The sequence below is a fragment of the Nicotiana tabacum genome, chromosome 24 (genome assembly GCF_000715075.1).
Source record: "Nicotiana tabacum cultivar K326 chromosome 24, ASM71507v2, whole genome shotgun sequence".
NCBI classification, from domain to species: Eukaryota; Viridiplantae; Streptophyta; class Magnoliopsida; order Solanales; family Solanaceae; genus Nicotiana; species Nicotiana tabacum.
This window is the reverse complement of record NC_134103.1, coordinates 111579641-111604390: the sequence shown is the minus strand read 5'-3', so window position 1 is coordinate 111604390 and position 24750 is coordinate 111579641. Positions and strand designations below refer to the sequence as shown.

Here is a 24750-nt window from a genome sequence, read left to right as displayed (position 1 = left end):
CATAAAATAAAACTTCCCGAACATGCTTTTATTAATTTATGACTCACGAGATGGTTGGTTCGGGATTTGGAAGTGTGTGGGTTGAAATCGGAACACTTGGTTCCTTAAGTTAGCTTTAAATGGAAAAGTTTGACTTTGGTCAACATTTTGAGAAAATGACCCCGGAATCGGGATTTGACCGTTCCAATAGGTTCGTATGATGATTTTGGACTTGGACGTATGTCCGAATCGGGTTTTGGATAACACGGGAGCGTTTTGACGCTTAATAGTAAAAATCAACTATTTGAAGGTTTAAAATTCTTTAAATTGGGTTTGGAGTAGGATTTTGAGTAATTGAAGTTCCATTTGAAATTTCGAGTTTGGGAATAGTTCTGTATAGTTTAAGACTTGCACGCAAAATTTTGTGTCATTCCGAGTAGTTTAAGTATATTTCGGCGTATTGGAATTAAATTGAACAACTTGAAATTCTTAAGTTTGAATCAATTTGATTTAGGGTATGATTCTTAGATTTGATGTTCTTTTACGCATTCCGAGAGTTCGAGCGAGTCCATTTTATGATTTCAAACCTGTTGGTATGTTCAGGCGGGCCCCTGGGGGTTCCGAGTGTTAACCGAACGAGGCTTGGACCAATTTTGGGAAATTGAGCAATGACTGAAGCTCCCAGCTACTGTCATAATCGCACCTGCGCTTGGACAGCCGTAGGTGCGAAGGAGAGGAGCCTGCCCAGCCATCGCATGTGCGAAGTATTTTGGTGCACCTGCGAACGCGCAGGTGCGAATGAATGGGCGCACCTGCGCTTGCGCAGAAGCGAGCACTTCTTCCGCAGGTGCGGAACCAGGAAAAGAGGGAAAATGCGCACCTGCGAAGAATTTCCGTACGTGCGAAAGCCGCATGTGCGGTACTCCTTCCGCAAGTGCGAAAAACCTGTCTGGGCAGAACCTTAAAACTAACGAAAACTCAGTCCATTTCTTTCTATTTTTCATCCATTGTTGGGCGATTTCAGAGCTTTTGAGAGGAGGGTTTCAACTAGCAATTGAAAGGTAAGTTAATTCCACACCCCTTGAGTTAAATATATAGATTATAGGTAGATTATAACTAGTAAATCTTAGAAATCAAGGGTTTAAGTGAAAAACCTAGATTTTTATAAAGGTGAGATTTTAACCACAAAAATAGTTATGGAATTCGGTAGAAATTATATATTTGAGTTCTTGAGGTTATGGGCAACGTTTTCATCTCAAAATTTTCGGAATCCGGGCACGTGAGCCCGAGGTGAATTTTAGAAATTTTACCATTTTGGATAAGGTAATTTATTTAATAGATAAATTTCGAATCATTTAGCATATATTAATTATTTTGTATAATATTTGGATAGTTTCGTATTTTTCGGCATCGAATCGAGAATTCAACGCGACGTGGTAATCGGAAAGTGGACTTTGAGACGAGGTAAGTCTCTTGTCTAATTTTATGAGGGGAAAATTACCCCATAGGGATTAAATTGAATAATTATTGCTAATTGCGGGGGCTACGTACGCACGAGGTGACGAGAGTCTGTGCGTAGCTACTATTAATGCTAAAGTCCGGGTAGTTTAGGACTCAAAGCATGAATTACTTATGTAAATTGTATTCTTTGCTTAATTAATATTAATTGATATATATGAATATATTATGAATTGTTAGATAAAGATATTAAAGGATGAAAATCTCATATGCTTGATTTTCTGTTTAAATTAATTAATTGTTAAAAGAAATTATTCTTCCTCCCGAATTTATCTTATAATAAATATACTCTCCTTCCGGAGGTACATAAGAAAATGTCCTCCTTTCTTGTGTAGCGGGCCGAGCGCCTCGGCAGGATAGATGCATCTATGGATCGTGCCACACGTCCCTCGGCAGTGTATATGATACTCTGGATCGGGTCGTACGTTCTCGGCAGAAATCGTGCTTAATAATAATAATTACACGATACTTTAATATTTATTTCAGCTTGCGAAGCTAATTGATAAATTGGAGAATCCTTGAAATTTAATAAATTATTATTCCTACTTGTTAAGGAATTAATTGTTATTCCTGTAAATGAGATTAATTGATAAATTGAAAATTATTTGAATTAAAGAAATTTAATTAATATATTGAGAATTGTTGTATTTGAAGGAATATGATTATTTCCGTTGGTTAAATAAATTATTGTAAATTCTGTGAATCATGCTGATTTAGATATTCTAGTTGTATTTCAGTTGACCCATAGTGAGTGCCAAAGTCGGCCATCTCGTCTCTACCACTTCGAGATTAGGTTTGATACTTATTGGGTACATGTTGTTTACGTACTCATACTACTCTTGCTGCACTTTTTGTGCAGGACCTGAGGCAAGTACTAGTGGGGGACCTATCGTCTTACACCCACATTATCCAGGGGCATAGTGATGAGCTGCCTTTCTGAGTCGTTCTGTAGCTACTAGTGTCTCTCCTTGTAATTTGCATTCTGTCTATTTTTATATCAGATAATATTTGAGGCTTTGTATAATCTACTAGATGCTCATACACTTGTGACACCAGGTCTTGGCACACACATTGGTAGAGTTTGGTATTTTATTATTTTTTTTGGTTTTAAATTTTGTCAATATATGCTTAATTTATTAAGTTGGCTTGCCTAGCTGTAGTGTTGGGCGCCATCACGACCTATAGGTGAAATTGGGTCGTGACAAGGATAATATTCCAACACCTCGGGTACTTGAGGGGAATAATTTCCTTAAGGACACACTGTGCATTCAGTGGGCTCGATTTATTCCTATACTATTTTTCAGAATTTATTTTGTTAAACTAGTGTTACTAACTTTATGTTTTTCTTTATATATTTCAGAAAGTTTAATAGTTTAATTGTTTATTACAGCAATACAGGTTAATAACACCAACCACCACCATATTTAACTACCACCATTGACCAACATCATCATCAATTATAGCCGCCGCCGCCATTATTATTGACTACCATCACCCATCATCTCCACCCTTATCGACAATCACCACTCACAACTCCCACTATTATCAATCACCTCTACCATCATCATCAATCATCGACGTTACTATCCATAATTATAAACTGCCACCATCTTCCTCAACTACAATTACTAGTATCAATCACCACTAGCTACTACCCAGAACCACCACCATCAACCACCGTCTCCAGTCGACATTCACAAGCACCACCATTAGTCTCGTCACCACCAATTACCATATTATTTTAAAAAAATATTATGTATGTTAACAGAATACTAAATTAGTCAGTATTTTATTCAAATTTTCTATTTATACTCCCTTTGTTTCAAAAAGACTGACACTATTTTATTATTAGTCTGTTTAAAAAAGATTGGTACCTTTCAATATTTATTTAATAGGAAGAATTTATAGCCACACAAATATTATGCTAGGTTTAAGACCATAAGTTTTAAATATTTTATAGCCACAAATGTTATGACACATTTAATACCATATATATCAAAAGTCTTCCCTTTTTATTGAAGTTTGTATCAAGTCAAACAAGGACAATCGTTTTGAAATGAGGAGAGTAATTTTTAATATAAAGATAAATTTTATACATTCAAATGTTGAAAAAATAAACAGTCTTAATCATTTAGTATTCGAATATTAATACACATCTTATTATCCACATGTATATTCAGAGTCAGATGTTTTAATCTTAATACACGTCTTAATCTTTAGATGTATATTTAGATTCGGACGTGTTAATCATTAATAAAATAAAAAAGTATACCCGAAGTTTACAAAGTCTTATAACTTGTTTGGCAGTACATCTTTTTGGTCAAAAGTATTTTTTTCAAAGTTAAGGTGTTTGGCCAAGCTTTTATAAGGAAAGAAATATTTTTGAGTACAGAAGCAGTTTTTGAGAAGCAGAAAAAGTAGATTATCTCCAAAAGTATTTTAAAGAAAAATACACTTAGAAAAATACTCCCAAAAAAAAATATTTTTGAGAAAAATACACTTAGAAGTACTTTTTAAAAATTTGGTCAAATATTAATTGATGCTCAAAAGTATTTTTTAAATTGATTCTCCAAACATATACTAATTTCACCAAAAATATATTTCTTAAACAGCACTTTTGAGAAAAATACTTTTTAAAATAAGTTAATTTTTAAAACACAACGAACATGCTATTAGAGTTTGTTTGATTAAGCTTCTAAGAGACCAAAAGTACTTTTTTTTAAAGAAAAAAGTATTTTTTTTATTTATTTGATGTATTTAGCCAAGATGAAAAAGTACTTTTGAGCAATAGCATAAGCAATACTTCTTCTTTTGAGAAGAAGCTATAAATTCTAGCTTCTTCAAAACGTAGAAACAGAAAATCAATTTTTTATAGACAAAACTATCTTGACTATAAATTTACATTTTCAAATTATCTTTCACTAAATTTTTCCTATTCCTTTTTGTTTCTACCATCTCCTTTTTCCTTTTTATTTATTTTATTTTCATCGTATTTTTACTCTCCTTCTCCTATTCTTCTTTAAAATGATCTCTTTAATATAAATATCTATCTTCTTTTATATAGGATTTATGAAGCAGATTTTTAGTTTATACCGAATGACTATATTTTGATACATTTGAATCATCATGTAAACAATAAGTAATATCGAATACCAGTATTATTGGGTTGGATAACTATATTTTACATTGATTAAATTCTTTAGTATATGTTTTTACTTTATTTTTTATATTCTAATTAAATAAAAATTAATTAAATTCTTAATATTAAATATTTAAATTTATTTTTCTTTTAAATAATACTAAATATAAACTGAACATTTAATATCTTTTTTTTTTGTAATTTTTGACACTTAAAAATACTTTTTGAAAAGATTAATCAAATACAATTTGCTTATAAAATATTGCAAAAGAATATTTCTTAAAAATTGGCCAAACACAAACTGCAACTCCCTAAAAGTACTTTTGAGCAAAAGTACTTTTCAAAATAAACAAATCTTGATAGCTTGGCCGCACGGTCTCTTAGTCACCTTGAAATTAAACTTTCGAAATTGTTTGAAATTTAAATTTTCAGAATCTAACTTCATGCCATTGAATGCAATTCAAACCTTAAGGCTTAAAAAAGTATGAGAAGGAAGAATATTGATTTGAAGTTTAAATAACATATTTACTATTTTCAGTAAAAATATTATTGTGCGTCATATTTGGGAACTACTATTTAACCTGTACCAGTTTTTAAAATTTATTAATTTGTACCTAATATTGATAAATTTCAGACAAAAACCCTAGCTCTCGTCTCTTTTTCTTTTGGTTGCCCTAGCTCTTCGGCCTCTTTTTTTCCTCTTTTTTCTTCTCCTTCTATATGCCATCAAAACCTCAAATTTCTTATACTAATTGCGTTGAATAAGATTCAATCATAACCAACAACTTTTGCTTTACTTTTTTTTTCTCCTTCTTTTGAAGATGCTTTTTTTCCTTTGTTGTGGTTCCCATTAGATGATTTTTCAACTTGTTGTTATTTTGTTTCTTGAGATTTTAACTTAATAAGTTTAATTTCTAGGGTTTCAATTAAAGATTCCAATGGATTCTTGTAAAGGAACCAACTAACAGAGATATATGAAATCCAAACTTCAAAAATGCTGAAGAAAGTTTATTGTCTCTTGAGATAAGGTTCCATGACTCAACTAAGCATTGGATGATATTCTTCCGATTGGTAATGATTGTCATTGGTGTTGCGGTTTGGGGGTGTTCCTTTGAGATTCTCTATTTTAACGGTAAGCTCATTTCATTCCGATTTTCTTTGTAATGCAGGTATCTTTCATCTATTAAATATGATTATTTAGGATATAGAATGTGACCAAGATATAGCAAATTTCGGTTAAAAATATTTGAAGTTTGGCCTTGCCAAGACCACACATCAGGCAAAAAAGTCTGAAGTTCGGTCTTACTAAGACCACAACTTCAATTAAAAAAATATTCGAAGTTTGGCCTTGCCAAGGTCATAACTTCAGTCAAAAATGTCCGAAGTTGGCCTTAATAGGGCAGGTCAAACTTCAAGCAAAAATGTACGAAGTTTGGCAAACTTGACAAAGCCATACTTCAGGCAAAAACAATTGAGGGTTGGCACTTTAGATGCGAATTTTTACAACTTCAATCTTGTATATCCGAATTGTATTCTAAAGTGGATAAATTTACTAAAAGAAAAATTAGCTTCAGCTATAACTTAAATAGTGACCCCAAAATTGAGTATTTATGCACTTTTTCCCTATTTTTACAGCTAATCTGCATATGATTCAAGGAACCAAACAACACTAGGTTGGAAAGCTATGGTCTTAACCATTATCTTTTGACTTAATTTGTTATTATCCATGCATCACTCACATTCTTCGACGAGTAAGGTTTTTTTTAATAATAAATAAAGACTATTTTAAGCGGAAAAGAGCCATATTTGCCCATCTACTATCGAAAATAAGCTACATCTCCCCTCCATTTTGGTTTCTTAATATAGTTACCCCTAATGCTATACTTTTCGATCATATTTACGTCTCATCCGTTAAATAGCTTAATCACATCTTAAAAATTACGTGGCTAGCCCTGATTGGATAAAAAGATTTGCCTCATTTTAACCAAACTCACCTGACCCAAACCAACAACAACAACAATAACCTAGTAAAATCTCACTAGTGGGATCTGGGGAGGTTAGTGTGTACACAGACCTTTTCTCTATCCCGAAGAGTAGAGAGGCTATTTCCGAAGGACCCTCGGCTCAAGAAAACAAAAGACAAAAGGAGACAATATCAATATCACCACAAAGATCATAGGAAAAATAACAACATGAAAACCAGAAGATAGATGCAAACCAATCATGTCAAATACTTAATCACAAAAAAACTCCAAATGATGGAATTTACTAAATCAATCCAGTTTTACCGGAATTTACCATCTCATAGAATATGCAAAATCAAAAAAAATCAAGTTGAAAAATTATAGGATAAGGAAGTATCACAACCCAAAATCCCACCTTAAGGATCGTGGTGGCACCTAGTCTCTAAGACTAGGTAAGTCTATCATATTATGAGATCAAACAAAATAAAGCAAATTAACTATTAAATAAAAAGCTGAAAAACATAGCCGTAAAGTGAATTCAACAACCATATATCCCACAACCTGATAATATGGAGTCATAAGTTGTACAAGAAGTACATAATAAGTCTCAAAGTGTACATCACTGTTTGGGATACATAAACAGTAATAAATAAACAATACAAAGTGACTGCGAGGTCTGCGAGCGGAGCAACATGTATACCTTGAAATCTCCACAACTCCGGCTCGACTATCTAGCGACCAGCACGATCTGAGGCACCTGGATATGCACAAAAATATACAGAAGTATAGTGTGAGTACACCACAAAATCGGTACCCAGTAAGTATCATGACTAACCTCGGTGGAGTAGTGACAAGGTTCAAGTCGAGACACTCACTAGTCAAATAACTATTGCTGAATATCAATATAAAATTGACAATGAAAAGCATAACATAATAAATATCAACAAAGAATAGGGCATGTGATAACACAACAAACTAACCAACAACTCGTAAAACACAAGGTGAAATCAATTAAAGTGTCACAGCCCATAATCCTAACTTGTCGTGATGGCGCATATCGTGGTATGAGGCAAGCCGATATTTAAAATATTTCTAACACTTTTAATAGAAAACGAATTAAAGCAGCTTAAACAATAAAAGTTCTCATAAATGGGATAGAAACCCAAAACACAACGCGGAAGTTCCCAACTATCGGGCGTCACAGAGTACATGAGCATCTATACATCACAAGCCTGGAAAATATTGTCTATGATAGTCTGAAACTAAATACAATAAGCGAAAAGATAAGGAAGGAGAGACAAGGTCTATGAAATACAAGACAACTACCTTGAAACCTATAAAAGATCAACTGTGCGATGAAATCAACACCTACCGTGTCCGGAAATACCTGGATCTGCACACGAAGTGCTGGGTGTAGCGTGAGTACAACCAACTCAGTAAGTAACAAGACTAAATAAAGAACTGAAAGTAGTGGCGAGCTTCATAATTAAAGTTTAATTACAGTGATTTCAACAGAGGAAGGTAGGCATGCTTTCATGTTCGACAATTAAGGCCAAAACAGTTAATTCATGTCAAGTTCAACCGAAACAGAAGATAATATCTCTCAGAAATTTTAAGACAGTGATATATGACAGTGGATGTGCAATAATAATGAAGTCAATGCATCCTCTCAGAGCAACCAACAGTCACTCAGTCCTCCCATTCACTCCAACCTCACAATTACTTTTTCCTCACAATCATTCATTCATCTCAATCACTCAGCACTCGGCACTCGCACTCAGTAGGTACCTGCGCTCACTAGGGGTGTGTACAGACTCCGGAGGGGCTCCTTCGGTTCAAGCGCTATAACAAGCCAATCATGACATATATCAGTAAAACATGCTGCGATGTGCAACTCGATCCCATAAATATCCTCAAAATCAAGCCCTCGGCCTCACTCAGTCATCAACCTCTCTAGTTTCTCGGGCTCTCAGCAATCATGATAATCAACCCAAACAACAAAGATATAATGTATCAATAATAAATAATAGAGACTGAGATGTAATATGCAAGTAAAACTGTGACTGAGTATAAAACAGCAAATTAACAGATAATTCAATATGTACACGACCTTTGTGGGTCCCTACAGTGTCAACACATAGCCTAAACATGATTTGCAGTTCAGTTTCTCTAATACGTGGAAAATATACGGATAACAGTAGATTATTCAACTACACAATTTCATGGAATTAGCCGAGCCACAATTCCTACGGTGCACGCCCACACTCCTATTGCCTAGCATGTGCGTCACCTCAAAACCACACACATGGCACAAAATACGGGGTTTCGTACCCTCAGAACCAAATTTAGAACTATTACTTACCTCAATCCGAGCAACTCTCTACTCCAACACACCATTGCCTCGCGAAACGACCTCCGAATTCCTCGAATCTAGCCATAAATAGTTCGATATAATCAATACGGGCTAAAGGAATCAACTCCATAAGAAAATTCTAAGTTATTAATCAAAAGTCAAAAATCGACTCAAAAACCAGCCCCGGCTCATGTCTCGAAATTTGATAAAAGTTACAAAACCCGAAAGCCCATTCAACCACGAGTCCAACCATACCAAATTTATCAAAATTCGACACCACATCGTCACCCAAATCCCCAAATCAAACTCTCCAAATTCCTAGCCTTAAGCTCACAATTTATACCTTAAATACACACAAACTAGGTGGAAATATCAATGGGGAAGCAAGATTATTGATTGAAAATAAGCACAAGGGACTTACCTCAAGAATCCATTCGAAAATCCTATCAAGAATCGCCAAAACTCGAGCTCAAAATGTTTAAAATGAAGCAAAATCGCGAATCCTTGTATTTAAGTGTTCTGTCTAGCACTTCCGCTTCTACGGGAACTTAGCCGTATCTACGGCGTCGCAGAAGCGACAACATACCCGCTTTTGCGGCTTCCCTCTCTCCTGCGGTCCCTTCCTCCACTCCTGCGGACTCGCTTCTGCGAGCCTCCAAGCCGCTTCTACGGAACTCAGCTCCCCCTGCCCAATTCCGCTTCTGCGGTCCCTGCCGCATATGCGTTCATGCAGGTGCAGCAAGTCCCTCGCACCTGCGGCCACCTGCACATACCCCTCCAAACTCGCACTTGCGCAAGCCAGCCCGCACCTGCGATCAAAGCTCCACAGGTACAGTTACACCACCAGCCTCCAGCTTCAACAACCTTTGAATTTCAACTTTTGATCCGTTAACCATTCAGAATCAACTCGAGGCCCCTGGGACCTCAACCAAACATACCAACAACTCTTAAAACACGATTCAAACTTAGTCGAGCCCTCAAATCACATCAAACAATATCAAAAATATGAATCGCACCCAATTCAAGCCTAATGAAATTAAACTAAGAAATTCCAATTTCTACAAACGACGTCAAAACCTATCAAATCACGTCCTATTGAATCCAAATTTTGCACATAAGTCACAAATAACATTACAGACCTACTCCAACTTTCAGAATTGAAATCCGACCTCGATATCAAAAAGTCCACTCCCGGTCAAACTTTTCAAAAATTCCACCTTTCGCCATTTCAAGCCTAATTCCACTACGGACCTCCAAATCACAATATGGACACACTCTTAAGTCCAAAATCACCCAAAAGAGCTAACAGAACCGTCAAATCTCCATTCCGGAATCGTTTACTCATAAATCAATATCCGGTCAACCATTTCAACTTAAGCTTTCAACCTTGAGACTAAGTGTCTCATTTCATTCTGAAATCTCTCCGGACCCGAATCGACTACCCCGACAAGTCATATAACAACTATAAAGTACAAAATGAGCAGTAAATAGGGAAATATGGTTACAACTCTCAAAATGACCGGTCGGGTCGTTACATAAAAAAACAAGGATATGTTCAAATCATCAACCCATTCTAACACAAGAATAACATCAAGAATCACCCCAAAATACCACATGACATAATCAACAAGCCACCTTTATGAAACAATGTGACCTTTACAATGAAGTATTTTTCTTATTTGCAAACACGCACATAAGCCCCCTTATCTCGCCTCATGCACATTAATAAACACCACCCTTATACTGCCGCATGCGCATCTCGCCACCTTTATAATCCACACAATAACAATTACCCACACAACATGTACACATATGCCACAACATCACCACAACAACAATACCAAAGTCACAATATGATATAGCCCACTGCTCAACAACAATGTGAACAAAAATCACAATAATAACATAAGGGTGTAGGGAGTGAACAACAATAAAACATATTTCATATAACAAGCAACTCCAAACCAAGGCATATTAATAGCCTAAGGTCTAATCAGACAATTACCACACATACGTCCGTGTACACGCTCGTCATCTCATGTACACGTTATTCACATAGCACAAATTATAAAAATTAGACCAAATCCTAAGGGAAAATTTTCCCACATAAAGTTAGGCAAGATACTTATTAAATAAGCTAAGTCAATACTCTAAGAAGCCCCCCCGTGAATCAACCTCTGGCCCGCTCGAATTTAGCCAAAATAACTTAATAATATCAATAAAAATCATATGAAACAAGCCCAAATGATAAAGCTACGATCTTGGTTCAATATGTAAAGTCAACCCCGGTCCCACCTAGAAACCCGGCCAAACTCACAAATTCCGAACACTTATTCCAATACGAGTCCAAATATATGTGTTTCATCCAAATCCAACCTCAAATCATCAGTTTATACTTTAGAAAAGTTTTTACTAAAATCTCCAATTTTCTCACTTAGATTCATCAATCAATCGCTACAAATCAAGATTGGAATCATGAATAATAACCAAGTTCGAGTCAAAATTACTTACCCTAATCCAAATCATGAAAATTTCCTCCAAATTCGCCCAAATCCGAGCTCCCAATCTCAAAATGTGATTAATAAAATTAAACCCTCGTCCAAGATATATTATGCGCAGCATTTTCGCTTCTGCAGCCCCCTAGTCGCATTTGCGGAAAAATCATCGCAGATGCGAACTCCACTTAAGTCCTAAAAACCCGCTTCTGCGAACCATCACTCGCACCTGCGGAGCCGCTTCTGTGGACCAGAATGCACACCTGCGATCGCACTTCTACGTAGACAATGTCGCATATGTGAAAACCCCTAAGGTGCGATCGCACTTCTACGTAGACAATGTCGCATATGTGAAAACCCCTAAGGTGCGATCGCACTTCTACGTAGACAATGTCGCATATGTGAAAACCCCTAAGCTCAACCAACGCCACATCTGTGGTCCCATGTCAGCTTCTACAGACTCACACCTATAAATCAAATGTCGTAGGTGCGAAAGCACCATAACCGATCTTCCAAAACTACCACAAATGATCCGAAACCTATTTGAAACTTACCCGAGGCCCCCGAGACCCAGTCCAATCACTCCAATCAATCCCAAAATGTAATACGAACCTACTCGAGGCCTCAAATCACACAAAAAAATATCAAGACCATGAATCACATCTCAATTCAAGCCTAAGGAACTAATACAAATTTTCCAAATTCAAAACTTACACCGAACACACCTAAACATCTTGGAATGACCTCAAAATTTTCATGCAAGTCCCAAATGATAAAATAGACCTATTATAACTTCTGGAATCAAATTCAAATTCGATATCATTAAAGTTAAATCTCAGTCATACCTATCAACCTTCCAGACCTTCAACTTTCTAACTTTCAATAATTCAAGCCAAAAAAACCTTTGGAACTTCCAAATCCAAATCCGGGCATACGTCTAAGTCCAAAATCACCATACGAAGCTATTGGAACCATCAAAATATCATTCCAGAGTCGTTTATATAAAAGACAAACTCCGGTTAACTCTTATAACTTAAGCCTCCAACTAAGGGACTAGGTGTCCTAATTCAATCCAAAACTCTCCCAAACCAAACCAACAATCCTGAAAAGTTATGTAACCACAAATACACATATATAAAGTATAAAATAGGAGAAACGAGGCTAAAATACTCAAAATAACCGATCGTATCGTTACATTCTCCTACTCTTAAATAAACGTTTGTCCTCGAACAAGTATAGAGACATACCTGGAGTGCCAAAAATGTGAGGATATTGGCTCCGCATATCATGCTCGGTATCCCAAGCCACCTCCTCGACCGGTTGAACTCTCCACTGAACCTTCACCGATGCAATGTGCTTCGACCTCAACTTCCGGACATGTCTGTCCAAAATAGCCATCGGCTCCTCAACATAGGTCAAATCTTTGTCCAATTGCACTGAGCTGAAATATAACACATGTGATGGATAACCATAATACTTCTAGAGCATGGAACACATGAAACACCAGGTGAACTCCTGATAAGCTTGGTGGCAATGCAAGTCTGTAGGCCACCTCACCGACTTTCTCAAGAACCACAAAAGGACCAATATACCGAGGGCTCAACTTATCCTTCTTCCCGAACCTCATCACTCCCTTCATAGGTGAAACTCTTAGTAGAACCCTCTCACCCACCATGAATGTCACATCATGAGCCCTTCTATCAGCATAACTCGTTTTTCCTGGATTGCGCTATACGAAGCCATTTCTGAATCAACTTTACCTTCTCCGATGCCTCACGTACCAAATCAGTGCCCAACAAACTACCTTACCCAAGCTCAAACCAACCAACCAGAGAATGATATTGCCTCCCATATAAGGCTTCATAAGGAGTCATTTGGATGATCGATCGATAGTTGTTATTGTAGGCGAACTCTGTTACCGGTAGAAACTGGTCCCATAAGCCCCCGAAATCAATGACACATGCACATAACACGTCCTCCAAAATCTGAGTAGTGTGCTCAGACTGCCCGTCCGTTTGTAGATGAAATGTTGTACTAAGCTCAACCTTTGTGCCCAACTCACGCTGCACAACTCTCCAAAAATGCGATGTGAATTGTGTGCCCCGGTCGGAGACTATAAGCATCGGCATACCATGAAGGCGAACAATCTGACGAAGATAAATCAGAGCCAGCTGATTTGAAGAGCGGGTAGTCATGACTGGAATGATGTATGCAGACTTGGTCAGTCTCTCCATAATGACCCACAGTGCATCGAATCTCGTCAAGGTCCATGGAATTCCAACTACAAAATCCAAAGTGATACACTCCCACTTCCACTCCGGAATATCAAGCCTCTGAAGTAAACCACCTGGTCTCTAATCCTCATACTTGTTGACAGTTCAAACATCGAGCCACGTACTCTACAATATCCTTCTTCATTCTTCTCCACCAGTAGTGTTGCTTCAAATCATGGTACATCTTTGCGGTGCCCGGATGAATAGAATATCGCAAATTATGGGCCTCCTCAAGAATCAGCTTCCGCAACCCATCCGCATTGGGCACACAAATCCGGCCCAGAAGTCTTAATACCCATCATTACCAATAGTCATGTCCTTGGCATCACTGTGCTGTATCGTGTTCTTAAGGACAAGCAAGTGGGGATCATCATACTAACATGCCTTGATGCTCTCAAACAAAGAAGATCGTGAAACCACGCATGCAAGAACCCGGCTAGGTTCCGAAACATCCAATCTCTCGAACTTGTTGGCCAAAGCCTAAACATATAAAGCTAACAATCTCTCCCCAATTGGAATAAAAGCAAGACTCCCCATGCTCTCATCCTTCCTACCTAAGGCATCAACCACCACAGTCCTTTAGTAGCTCTAACCACCTATGTTGCCTCAAGTTTAGATTCTTTTGCTTGAATAGTTGTTGTAGTCTCCTGGATCCATGACAGATCTTTGACCTTACGGGTAAGCTAATTATCTAGCGAACTCGCGAGAATCATTAGAACATTAAAAGTGAACTTAAACAAAGTTAGATCCAATTATCTTGCACCTATTATGTCTCAAACCTTATTTCTCATATTGATGATAACTTGTTTTAGCTCATTTCTCCAGTCTTCTATGATCGATCTTATTAGTTTACAATTTTAGTTTGTTACTTGTGATTTTCAATCATCTCAATCAAAATGTTAATCATCCTGAATAGATCTTAACCTGAAAATTACTCGAACATTATTTAATCCAATCCTTATGGAGATGATAATTTTCTATATTATTTTTAATTAGCGAGTTTTAAATGTATACGCTCATCAAATATTGGTGTCGTTGCCAGAGATTGACAATTAATAGTGTTTAAAATAATTTTTAGTACTAATTCGGGAATAACTTTATTTTTTAAATATTTTTTATTAGTTAATTATTTTCAAGATTTCTTTTGTGGTACATGACAAGTGCTAGAGAGAAAGGTTAGAAGGTGATTTTATTTTTTCATGATTGAAGATGGAGCACAATCAGCCTAAGAAAAAAATTACAGAGTTAGCCGCTAAACATTATCGCAAGTCTGGTATTAGTATAATTTGATGAGTAAGCTTTTCCCGTTATACAAGGAAGTCGGTCGCTAGAGGGATTGCTTGCCGTCCGGGCATCCTCTGAATTCCAGAATTAAAGATGTACAAGAAACACCTACTATATGTTATCTCAAAGACAACTCCTGTAATTATAATCTGAACAGCTGCTGGAATATACATTAGTACTGCACTGACGATTGAATTGGCTTCAAATTTTGGGTTTTCAATCAGATCCTTTTAGCATATCCCCCAAGTTAGACAAAGAATATGATATTTACTATCATTGCTTACTTTACCAATCTATCCAAGACAACGTAGTCCGATAATTGTCAACTGTATATACTTTTTCTGTTATTTCTGTAATTCTGTGAAGATTGAAAAGCGGTGGGTAGAATAGGGAATAAAGCAACTCATATATAGATTTTTTTACTGTACATATATATAGTACATCAATCGTCTATTATTTACTTTTTGCTCACTGGCAATTTACCCACAACAAACATACATGCTTTTTCTGCATTCTATTAAATATCTACATATAATAATTCTATCAATAGTCTACTTGGATAAAACCTTCTATTCTGATAAGTATGTTATGATAAAGGAAATTCATCTGCAAAAATAACATTGCGCTTTTCTTGAATTAAATAAGTTATTTACACTGATGGAATACAAATATTTACATAATTGCGTTAGTGATAAGAGAACTTTGAGTAAATTCTATATAAAGTATTACTATTAATTTATACTATATTAAAAGCACGAAAACCCTATCGAAATATCATTCGCTATTTTTATCCTTTAAAAATAAAGTTTATATTGGATAAAATTATAATTTAAGTTACTTTTTTTACTATTTAGGACTTTAAAATCAACTCTCATTAATATAATTGGCCTAATATTTAGGACCTTCAATGTATAATAAATTCCTTAAATTTAAATTTCTCTTCATTAGGCAGTATAATAAAATCTTTATATATTAAATGTTCATACACAAAATAATCCGACAATATGATTCCTTATTAGATGTGTATTTTCTTCTTCTTCTTTTTTTTTTTTAAATTTGTGTTAAGAACTCTAGGAATATTTTCTTTTTACCTTTTCTTATTTTGTAAGGAATTTTACGAGTACTTTTTTTAAGGATGTATAATTTTATTTAGAAAACAATTGACTAACCTAGAATAAAAAGTAAATTGCAATACATTCCTTCCAATTCCATGTACTTTTTATTTAAAACAAGTGACTAAACATATAATAAAAAGTAAATTACAATCCATTATTTAGTTAGTTAAATATCATTAACCTTTTTCATATTCAGAGATCTAATTTTTTTTTTCTTTTAATCTATATTTTCCATCTCATATACATTATTTAATAATTTTTAACACATGCTAATTAACGTATTATTTTTGGTTGGACTCCTTGGTATGAGAAAAATGCCATTGAGAACACTTTTCCCGCTTTATACAGCGTGAATGCTCTAACTAAGAAATAAAAAAAGAATAAAATATTAAATGGTATTCTTTGCGTGTGAGGCGAAACATTTTGCGGCAGTTCCTTCTTCCGCCCGCAAAGCACAAATTGCCTCCCCCCCCCCCCCGCCCCACCACACAAGAGTCATCCCTTTTTAGTACATCTACCAGTAAAATATATACAGTCGTCCACGTCTTTATATATATATATTCAAATCCAAACACACCGCCATAACTATTTCATCCATTTACTTTCTTAATTCTTTGATATTTTGGGAGCTAATTAAGAAACCATGGGAACCGGCGAAGATAGGTCGGAGATAGTATTTTTCGACGTAGAGACAACAATTCCGACACGAACCGGACAGGGATATGCACTCTTGGAATTTGGGGCAATTCTCGTTTGCCCGAGGAAGCTTGTGGAGCAAGAGAATTACTCCACCCTCGTACGACCTGACGACCTCTCTCTCATTTCCCAACTTTCTGTTCGGTGCAATGGTATTACGAGAGATGCTGTCACTTCTGCCCCTACCTTTGCTGATATCGCCGACAAAGTTTTTGACATTCTCCATGGTCAGCTTCTAACCCTTACACCCATCTCTTTTATCTCTTTCACCTGCTTTATAGAGGAGTAAGATTCTTCCTTTTTTGAAATGGCTGAATTTTTTTAATTAAAAATCAGATAAAACCATTTTGATTTTTGCACTCAATGGAATTGTTAAGTCGTTGAACTATAGGGGTAACAATCCCAGGTTCGAAATTTAGCTGTGACGCTCTGTACGAATCTATATGCACCAATCTTGATGGGCATGTTTATATCGGATTTTGCTGGGTTTTTTTTCTGCAGTACGAATTAGATAAAATGAGTTGAAAAAAAATAATTAGAAAATAGGAATACTTAAGCTGATTCCAAGATATATGATTGAATCAAAGTGATCAGTCATCCAAATTATCTATAAAAATTGGATAGAATAAGTTCGACCTTGTCAATTGCTAATGAAAGAACGAAATCCGGGTACCTATTACGGGTCAAAAGATGAAGATCAAAAGAAATAACTCTCACGGTCCAGAACATAAGCCAGATGACGGAACAGGGAGACCCAGGATGTAGAAGATCATAACATGAGTGATTCGGCAAATTTGGAATTAAATTATAGGAAGAGAAAAAGCAATGAGCTTATGTTCTTAATTTGAATGATTCACGATCTAATTAGACATTAAAAATTTATTAGTGCCTGATGCTGGAAATCTTGATGGGCATGTTTACTTGGCACCTTTGCTAGTGGGTTGTACCGGACTGCTCGGTAAATAGACCGTTTTAAGTTTCCTTCCCTTCCCTTCCTATGGAGGTAGGGATTCAGAATTTTAAGTTAGTTGATACGGAGTACCATAATCCGATCTACAACTCTGTGGTAGTGTGTGCAAACTTATTACACATATTTTTATACAGATATATTTTTTATGAACATATATTTTTAAGAGCTGCTTTTGGTAAAGGTACTTTTGGATCAAATTTATTGGACATATGTTGGGTATGATGCTGTTATCTTTTATGTGGAATTGGCTGATTTTGCTTTTGCTCTGTGCTTGTTATGTTGTTTGCGTAGGGAGGATATGGGTGGGCCACAATATTCTGAAATTCGATTGTCCAAGGATTCGGGAGGCATTTGCTGGAATTAATAGGCCTGCACCAGAACCTAAGGGAACAATTGATACACTTGCTTTGTTGACCCAAAGATTTGGAAGGAGAGCTGGTAACATGAAGGTATCGAAATTTATCTGCCTTCTTCATGAAAAAGTAGGGAAATTAGATAATTTGACTCAGAGACAGTTGGCTTAAAGAATTCTCGCTTGTTGGAGAAGTGTTTGTTTTTTTGACTTCATTTGGAAAACACTTATGGGCCTTCTGGAATTCTGGAGGTTATGGTTTTTGCCAAGTTACTTATGTACATGCTAGAGTGGAAATGCTAAGCAACACATTTTGACATGAATAATTGATTGTAAAGATCTTTAAAATCAGCATTCTGTTATACTGTTGTTCGAGCTGTAGCATTGCCTTTTTTGTTTCCCTACACTTGTACAGATAACTTTTCGCTGGTCGGTGGGTTCTTATGTCAAAATTAGAAGATGAACTCCCAGGAATGCAATTTTCATGCTGCACTTTGTTTTTGTATGCTTTTGCTTTTTTTTCTTTTTTCTTCTTTCTTTTTAATGTTTTGACTTCATTGGGAAGGTAATAAACTAAAACAAAATAGAAAATCTTCCTTTTGCATAGAATCAACCCACCTATATGACAAGATGTTTGGTTTGCTGTGAGGAAAAGTGTATTAACTGTTTTTCCTTTCAGTTTTGTTCGCTTTTTAATATGTTGATATTTTCCAGTGTTTTAAAAGGCGTTTTCGGGGCGAGCCCCGGGGCGAGGCGCACCAAAAACGCCCCGAGGCGATGGTGTGGGGCGAAAGTCTCAAGAGGCGTACGTCCAGCAATTCGGGCGTACGCCCGGGCGTTTGAGGCGCATTGTTTTAGTGAGGCGTAAGCTTCAAATTAAAACAAAATTTGTTGAATAAGTCCTTCATATAATACCCAAATTCTCAAAAGTCAACTTGGTAATTACTCAAAAGTTTTAAAAAGGAACTGAAATATATTAAATTTAAAAGTCAAGACCTTTTTTATTGATTGAAGCCCTAATTCATGGTCTTTCCCAATTCTTTATCTTGTCCGCTAGTCTGCTAATATCTTCCAAAAGCAACGAATATTTAATTTTTTTACAAATACAAAGAGAACTCCATTCTCTTCATAGCAGCAAGTTCAAAGTTCAAATTGCAGGTTAGTCATCCTTTTTGTTTCTCCATGTAGAAAACTTTATTCTTTTCGACTCAAGTTACTTGTGCTTCTAAGTAGCGTATAATAGATTGTTTTGACTAGTTTTTTGTGGGGATGAAGCACGTCTATATTTTTTTTCCCCACATATATATATTTTTTGCACATTTATAGTTTTCTTTAATTTTTATACAATTTTACTTGTTTATAAATATTTACTGTAATTATATTATTTTATAAAATATTAAAAATTAAATACCTATGGGGCTAGCATATGTAAAACGCCTCGCCTTACGCCCACGCCTTTTAAAACACTGATATTTCCATACATAAGCATTGGAGAGTATTAGTGAGGGAGTAAATAGGCCAATTTTGCTAGTAGGGGAGGTTAATGCAATCCTTGGTACAGCTAGGGAGGTTTTGTGTACCACCAAGAAATGTCACAGGCTATAAGTGAAGTGATATCTTTTCAAATGTTTGATTACTGAATTGGTTTCATTCTGTTTGCAGATGGCCTCTCTTGCTACTTATTTTGGCCTTGGACAGCAAACACATAGGTAACAGAGTTTTTCTCCTTTCTTAAAAATCATTAGCTTAATGCTCTTTGGCTATCCTCTTCATGGGCATGTTTCGTCTGTGGATAGATTATAAGGACATGTATGCATGAATGAGTCAAAGTAGTGCGTTCTGTGTTGGGTTAATAGAGAACGAACTCTTGATAAAGTCATAATCCTTTTATTGAACTTCTTGCGTACTTGGTTAGTGTCTTATAAAGTGTAAGATTAAATCGACTAAATTCTTCTATGTAACAAAAGGAATATGATATAATATTACTTTATATTGCATTTGGTTTTGAGAATATTGACTAAAGTGACTACTCTTAGGAATAATTAAATTTATCTAATAAAATAGGCATTCATATAATCTCAATTCTGATAGCTTCGGCCAAGCTTCTTTTGGATCAGAAGTGTTTTGTTTTGGGGGGCAAAAGTGCTTCTTTTCCAAAGTTAAGGTGTTTGACCAAACTTTTAGAAGGAAAAAAGTGTTTTTGACTAGAAATAGAAGCAGTTTTTGCGAAGCAGAAAAAATAGTTTCTCCCCTAAAGCACTTTTTTGAAAAGTACTTTTAAGAAAATTACACTTAAAAACACTTTCTAAAAGTTTGGTCAAACAAGAATTGCTGCATAAAACTGCTTTTCAAATTAAGTAGTCAAACACAAACTGCTTCTCACAAAGAGTACTTTCTTGAAAGTACTTTTGACTTTTGAGAAAAACACTTTTTAAAATAAGTTGATTTTAGAAATTTGGCCAAACAGGCTATAAGTACTGCATTGTTATCGACATAATTATGTTAACACTCAATATAAAAATAAAAGAACAATTAAACTAGAGCAAGAGAATCTAAGGTGTTCCAACTATATTATATACAATAGAAGCACTTCGTATAAAGTGTAGAAATGGCTTAGCCAAATTCGTAAGAAGTACCTTTACAGATAGCTTGGATCAGTATCTTGACTTTTTGAGTTTGTTCGGAGGGAAGCATGATAGTCCGTTGTATGGTATGTTGTTGAGTCTTGTACTATCCTGTACCATCTTGGTATTTCATCAATAAGAACTTATCAAAATAAAATTCTAATTGGCCGAGACTCTTTTATGGGATTAATAATCCCATTTCAGCTTATAATTAAGTAGTTCCTTAATTTAGCGTAATAAGTGGACTAGCGATTGGGATTCTGCTATTGGATTTTTGTTTTGGTTCAGAACGAAATAAGTCATCCCTGTAGTCAGGGAAGTTATGTCGAGAAACAAACTAGAAGAGAAAGACATGAACCAAACAACAAAAACATATTCAATTTTGCCTATCAGGTCATATTGAGCAAGACACCAAGCTAGCTGAAAAGTTCCAAGTAAATACAATAACACCCTATCCCGTTAAATCAGTCCAGTCCACAAGTTAATAAGATAATACTTATTTAGTTAGTTTTGCTTTAAGTCCCTGGTGTGTGTGAGACATTCACTTTGCTACTTTCAGCAGATTTTGATGTTAGTTAACTGTCAAATAACCCAAAATGTGTTGCTAATCTTTTCCAATAGGAAACACAATCTATGCTATTGAAGGTGATTTAGATGGTTTTGCTCCGTGCAGTGTGAACTGCAAGCTTGTTGGGATATTTTTTCTCACTTTCTCATTTTGATGTTCTACTTTTCAGGAGTTTGGATGATGTTCGAATGAATTTTGAGGTACTAAAGTACTGTGCAACTGTCTTGTTTTTGGTAAGCTGTTGCTCGACCGTACTTTTGTTTTTCTCTTCCAGTCTAGGTTGCTAATATTAGCAATGATTCTCAAACTTGGAGAATCTCAAGCTTTTGGACATGAATTGATTGATATTTGGAAAAAAGTAGTATTTGAAGTTAAGTTCGAAAAAAAGATACTTGGAAGTCTAATTTGACATGCTTTTGTTTTTTCTTTTCATTGCATTATTTGCCTTTTTCCTATTTGTCCATACGGCCAGCCATGTGTTAGAAGTACAGTGCAACAGATCTGAAGGAAGTGTACTATTTTTCTTCCTTTTATATCTTAGGTCCTATTTCCGCAATGTCATAACTGTAGACTACTTGCATTTGATTGTTATACCTTCCCTTTGTGCAACTTCATCCTTGGTTAGCCCCTCCTACACCCTCTACCTCAACGCCTCAACTTCAATAAAAGAAGAGGGAAAAAGTTAAAAGAAAACCTGACACCCAAAGCAAGTATGGTCTGCAGCTGGAAAAATTCTCATCCTTTCTCTTCTGATTTCTTCTCACGAATCTCTTTTTGTAAATCAAGGCAATATTCCTTCTGCCTTCCTTAACTGAGGTGTGAATTGGCTTTTGAAACTGACAACTGTGACAGGCTAGAATTCAGCATCAAGTGTAAAATATGATGGAAAAATCTGTGTTATTATGTTTAATGGTTGCATGAAAATATATGAGAAAGAGGAACTATTCCATTACTGGAACAAGATTACTGCAAGCCTTTCAGTTTAAGCTATGCAGTGCGGATGCTGAGCCTCTAATTTTGATTATTGGGGCCACCTTTTGACAGGCTGTCCAATTTGGACTTGCAAAGGGCTTTAGAGCATAGTTGCATATTTATTGATAAAATTAAAATGCTGAATCAACGTTGAAGCTCAAGAACTGATCAAAGATGAACCCAAGAAAAGTAAGTGAATTGTTGCAAATCTAAAGTAAACATAGAAGTGTTAACTCACTAACAGCTTAAACTTTTGTTGAGTCATATGGTTCAAAATGGTATCAGATCTGGAGCTCAAATCTTAAGACAATTCTTCAGCGATCTAAAACAAATTAAAAATGTCATTTCTCTTCCTCTAAAAAAAAAATCATTTCTCTTACAGACAAGCTTTTAGATACGGCAGTTGACACTGTACAATCTAACTGCATGGTCATGCTACCGCATCTTATGAGGATATATATTGATATTTCTCTCTCATTTCCAGAACTTATGTTCTGAGCCGAACAGACAATTGAACTTTGCCGTGGGTTTGATTAGCTAAATTGTTGTACCTGCAGGAATCCAGCCTGCCTGAGATATTAACTGAGAACAGTTGGGTGTCTCCTAATACTGCTATAAGAAGTCGCACTAATGGAAATGCTATTCTGGAGGGGATGGGCTCCAGTACAGATACACCTTCATCGAGTGTCAAGATAGAAAGTCTTATGAAATCTATTGCAGAAGACAACATAGAATCAGGTCATCCAATATTTCCACTTGTAAGCAGAAATGTGGAGGTACCACATCTTCTTGAAACAAATTCCTCTAGGCCCGATGCTTTTAACTTGGTCGAGTTCAGCGCCGAAGTAAGGGAATCCATTCAGTTAGATGACATGGAAGAAGAACCTGGTTCAGCAGATTCTCGACAATCTTCTGCATCAACTGCAACAGGAGGTTACATTGGCTGCACTGACTTCTTAGAACCAAATAATATTTCAATTTCTTCTGTCTCCTTAATTCTAGCGCCCTTTTATCGCGGGACTCAGAAGATACAAATCTTGCACAACAATGCTGAATTGCAAGTTTGCTCTAGATGCCTGAAGGTGCGGTTTGGAATTAGTACAAGGTTTGTTGATTATGCTGGTCGGCCACGGTTGAGTTTTATGGTGGATGGATCATCAGACCTATGCCAACTTTTGGATGCAATTGATAATCTTGCGCAGAAATTAAATGAGGATGCCGGTAGCATGTCAGAATGGAGGCCTGTGGTAAACAGAAAGCCTGGCTTTATGAACTGTCCTACCATTCGTTTAAAGTAAGTTCTGAACTTCCTTTCTTTCTTTACTAGACAAGTGAATCTGCCAATTTTTCCTGTTATTAGAGACCAGGAGAGCTTTTACTTCTACTGTATTTTCCTGGTATGCCCTTGATGCATATGAGATCAAATTTTCCTTTTCCATTATGCTTTCTAATGTAAGATCAGACATGTCTGCTAGTGCATATGCTAGTCCTCCTTAAGATTTTCCAACCTGATGCACAAGTAATAGATGAGCTTTTAGTGCATGGCTAATCCAGGCTTTCCCAATTTCCATTGAAAGTATTATGATATTTTGTCTCTCCTGTTGTTCACACCTCCACAGCTCCACTTACCAGGACAACGAGCCCTTTTACTGAATCAATATCCCTCTCGCGCTTAAAACTAATATTATACTGTATGTGAATGTGCAGTTTACCAACTGTGGTGGATGCTAATATCTCCCGCTGGGTCACAGAGATATACCAGAAAGAGTCTTCCACAACACAGAAGCTCATGTTCAGTAGGTTTGATGTGGCAGAACTGGATTCCTTGATTACACCAGGAACTCTTTTGGATGCATATTTCTCAGTGGATTCATACGACTACCAACAGACTGCAGGCATCCGCTTGGTGGCAAAAAAGTTAGTTGTGCATTCCTCCTGATAGATGAGGTGCCACATTGACATGATAACTTAAATGTCTTACAATTTGCTTCTGATGGCTATGTAGTTCTCTAATGAGGGAGTAGCCTGTACTGTCTGACAAGAATGACATTGCTTCCTCTAATCTAATTTATTGGGTCATTGTTCAACTTATTACAAGTATGAATGACCTTTATACACATCCCTCTGTCGTTCGTCTTAACATCCGAGTGACTTAATGCAGCAGTAGATATAGCTCTACAGAAATAAAAATGTATCGGATGATATAGGACAAGATACACGTAATTTGACACTGATGAAACTTTTCTCTGACAAGCTTTACAACAAGGAGAAGGGTATTGTCATCCTATACAATGTTTTGATCACACCTTCTAACCTGGAATTGCCGTTTCCCTTTCTCTTAGACGAGTTGTGCTTCAGAAAACAACATAACATTTTCTGGAGTTCCATCTTTAAAAGCTTTGGTCTCAAAGTATGAAGCAAAAAGAAGAGAATTGCAATTTTAGTCCT

The 24750-nt window shown here is 36.0% G+C and overlaps 1 protein-coding gene across 1 annotated transcript; it reads left to right on the top strand.

The window, feature by feature from the left end:
• Positions 1-16524: 16524 nt before the first annotated feature.
• LOC107764449 (protein NEN1-like) lies at positions 16525-24419 on the top strand. The gene is made up of 6 exons (XM_016583011.2): positions 16525-17043; positions 18078-18235; positions 19801-19847; positions 21500-21563; positions 22860-23596; positions 24010-24419. The coding sequence occupies exons 1-6, from the start codon at positions 16764-16766 to the stop codon at positions 24239-24241; spliced, it is 1518 nt and encodes a 505-aa protein (XP_016438497.1). The 5' UTR covers positions 16525-16763; the 3' UTR covers positions 24242-24419.
• The last annotated feature ends 331 nt before the right edge of the window (positions 24420-24750 follow it).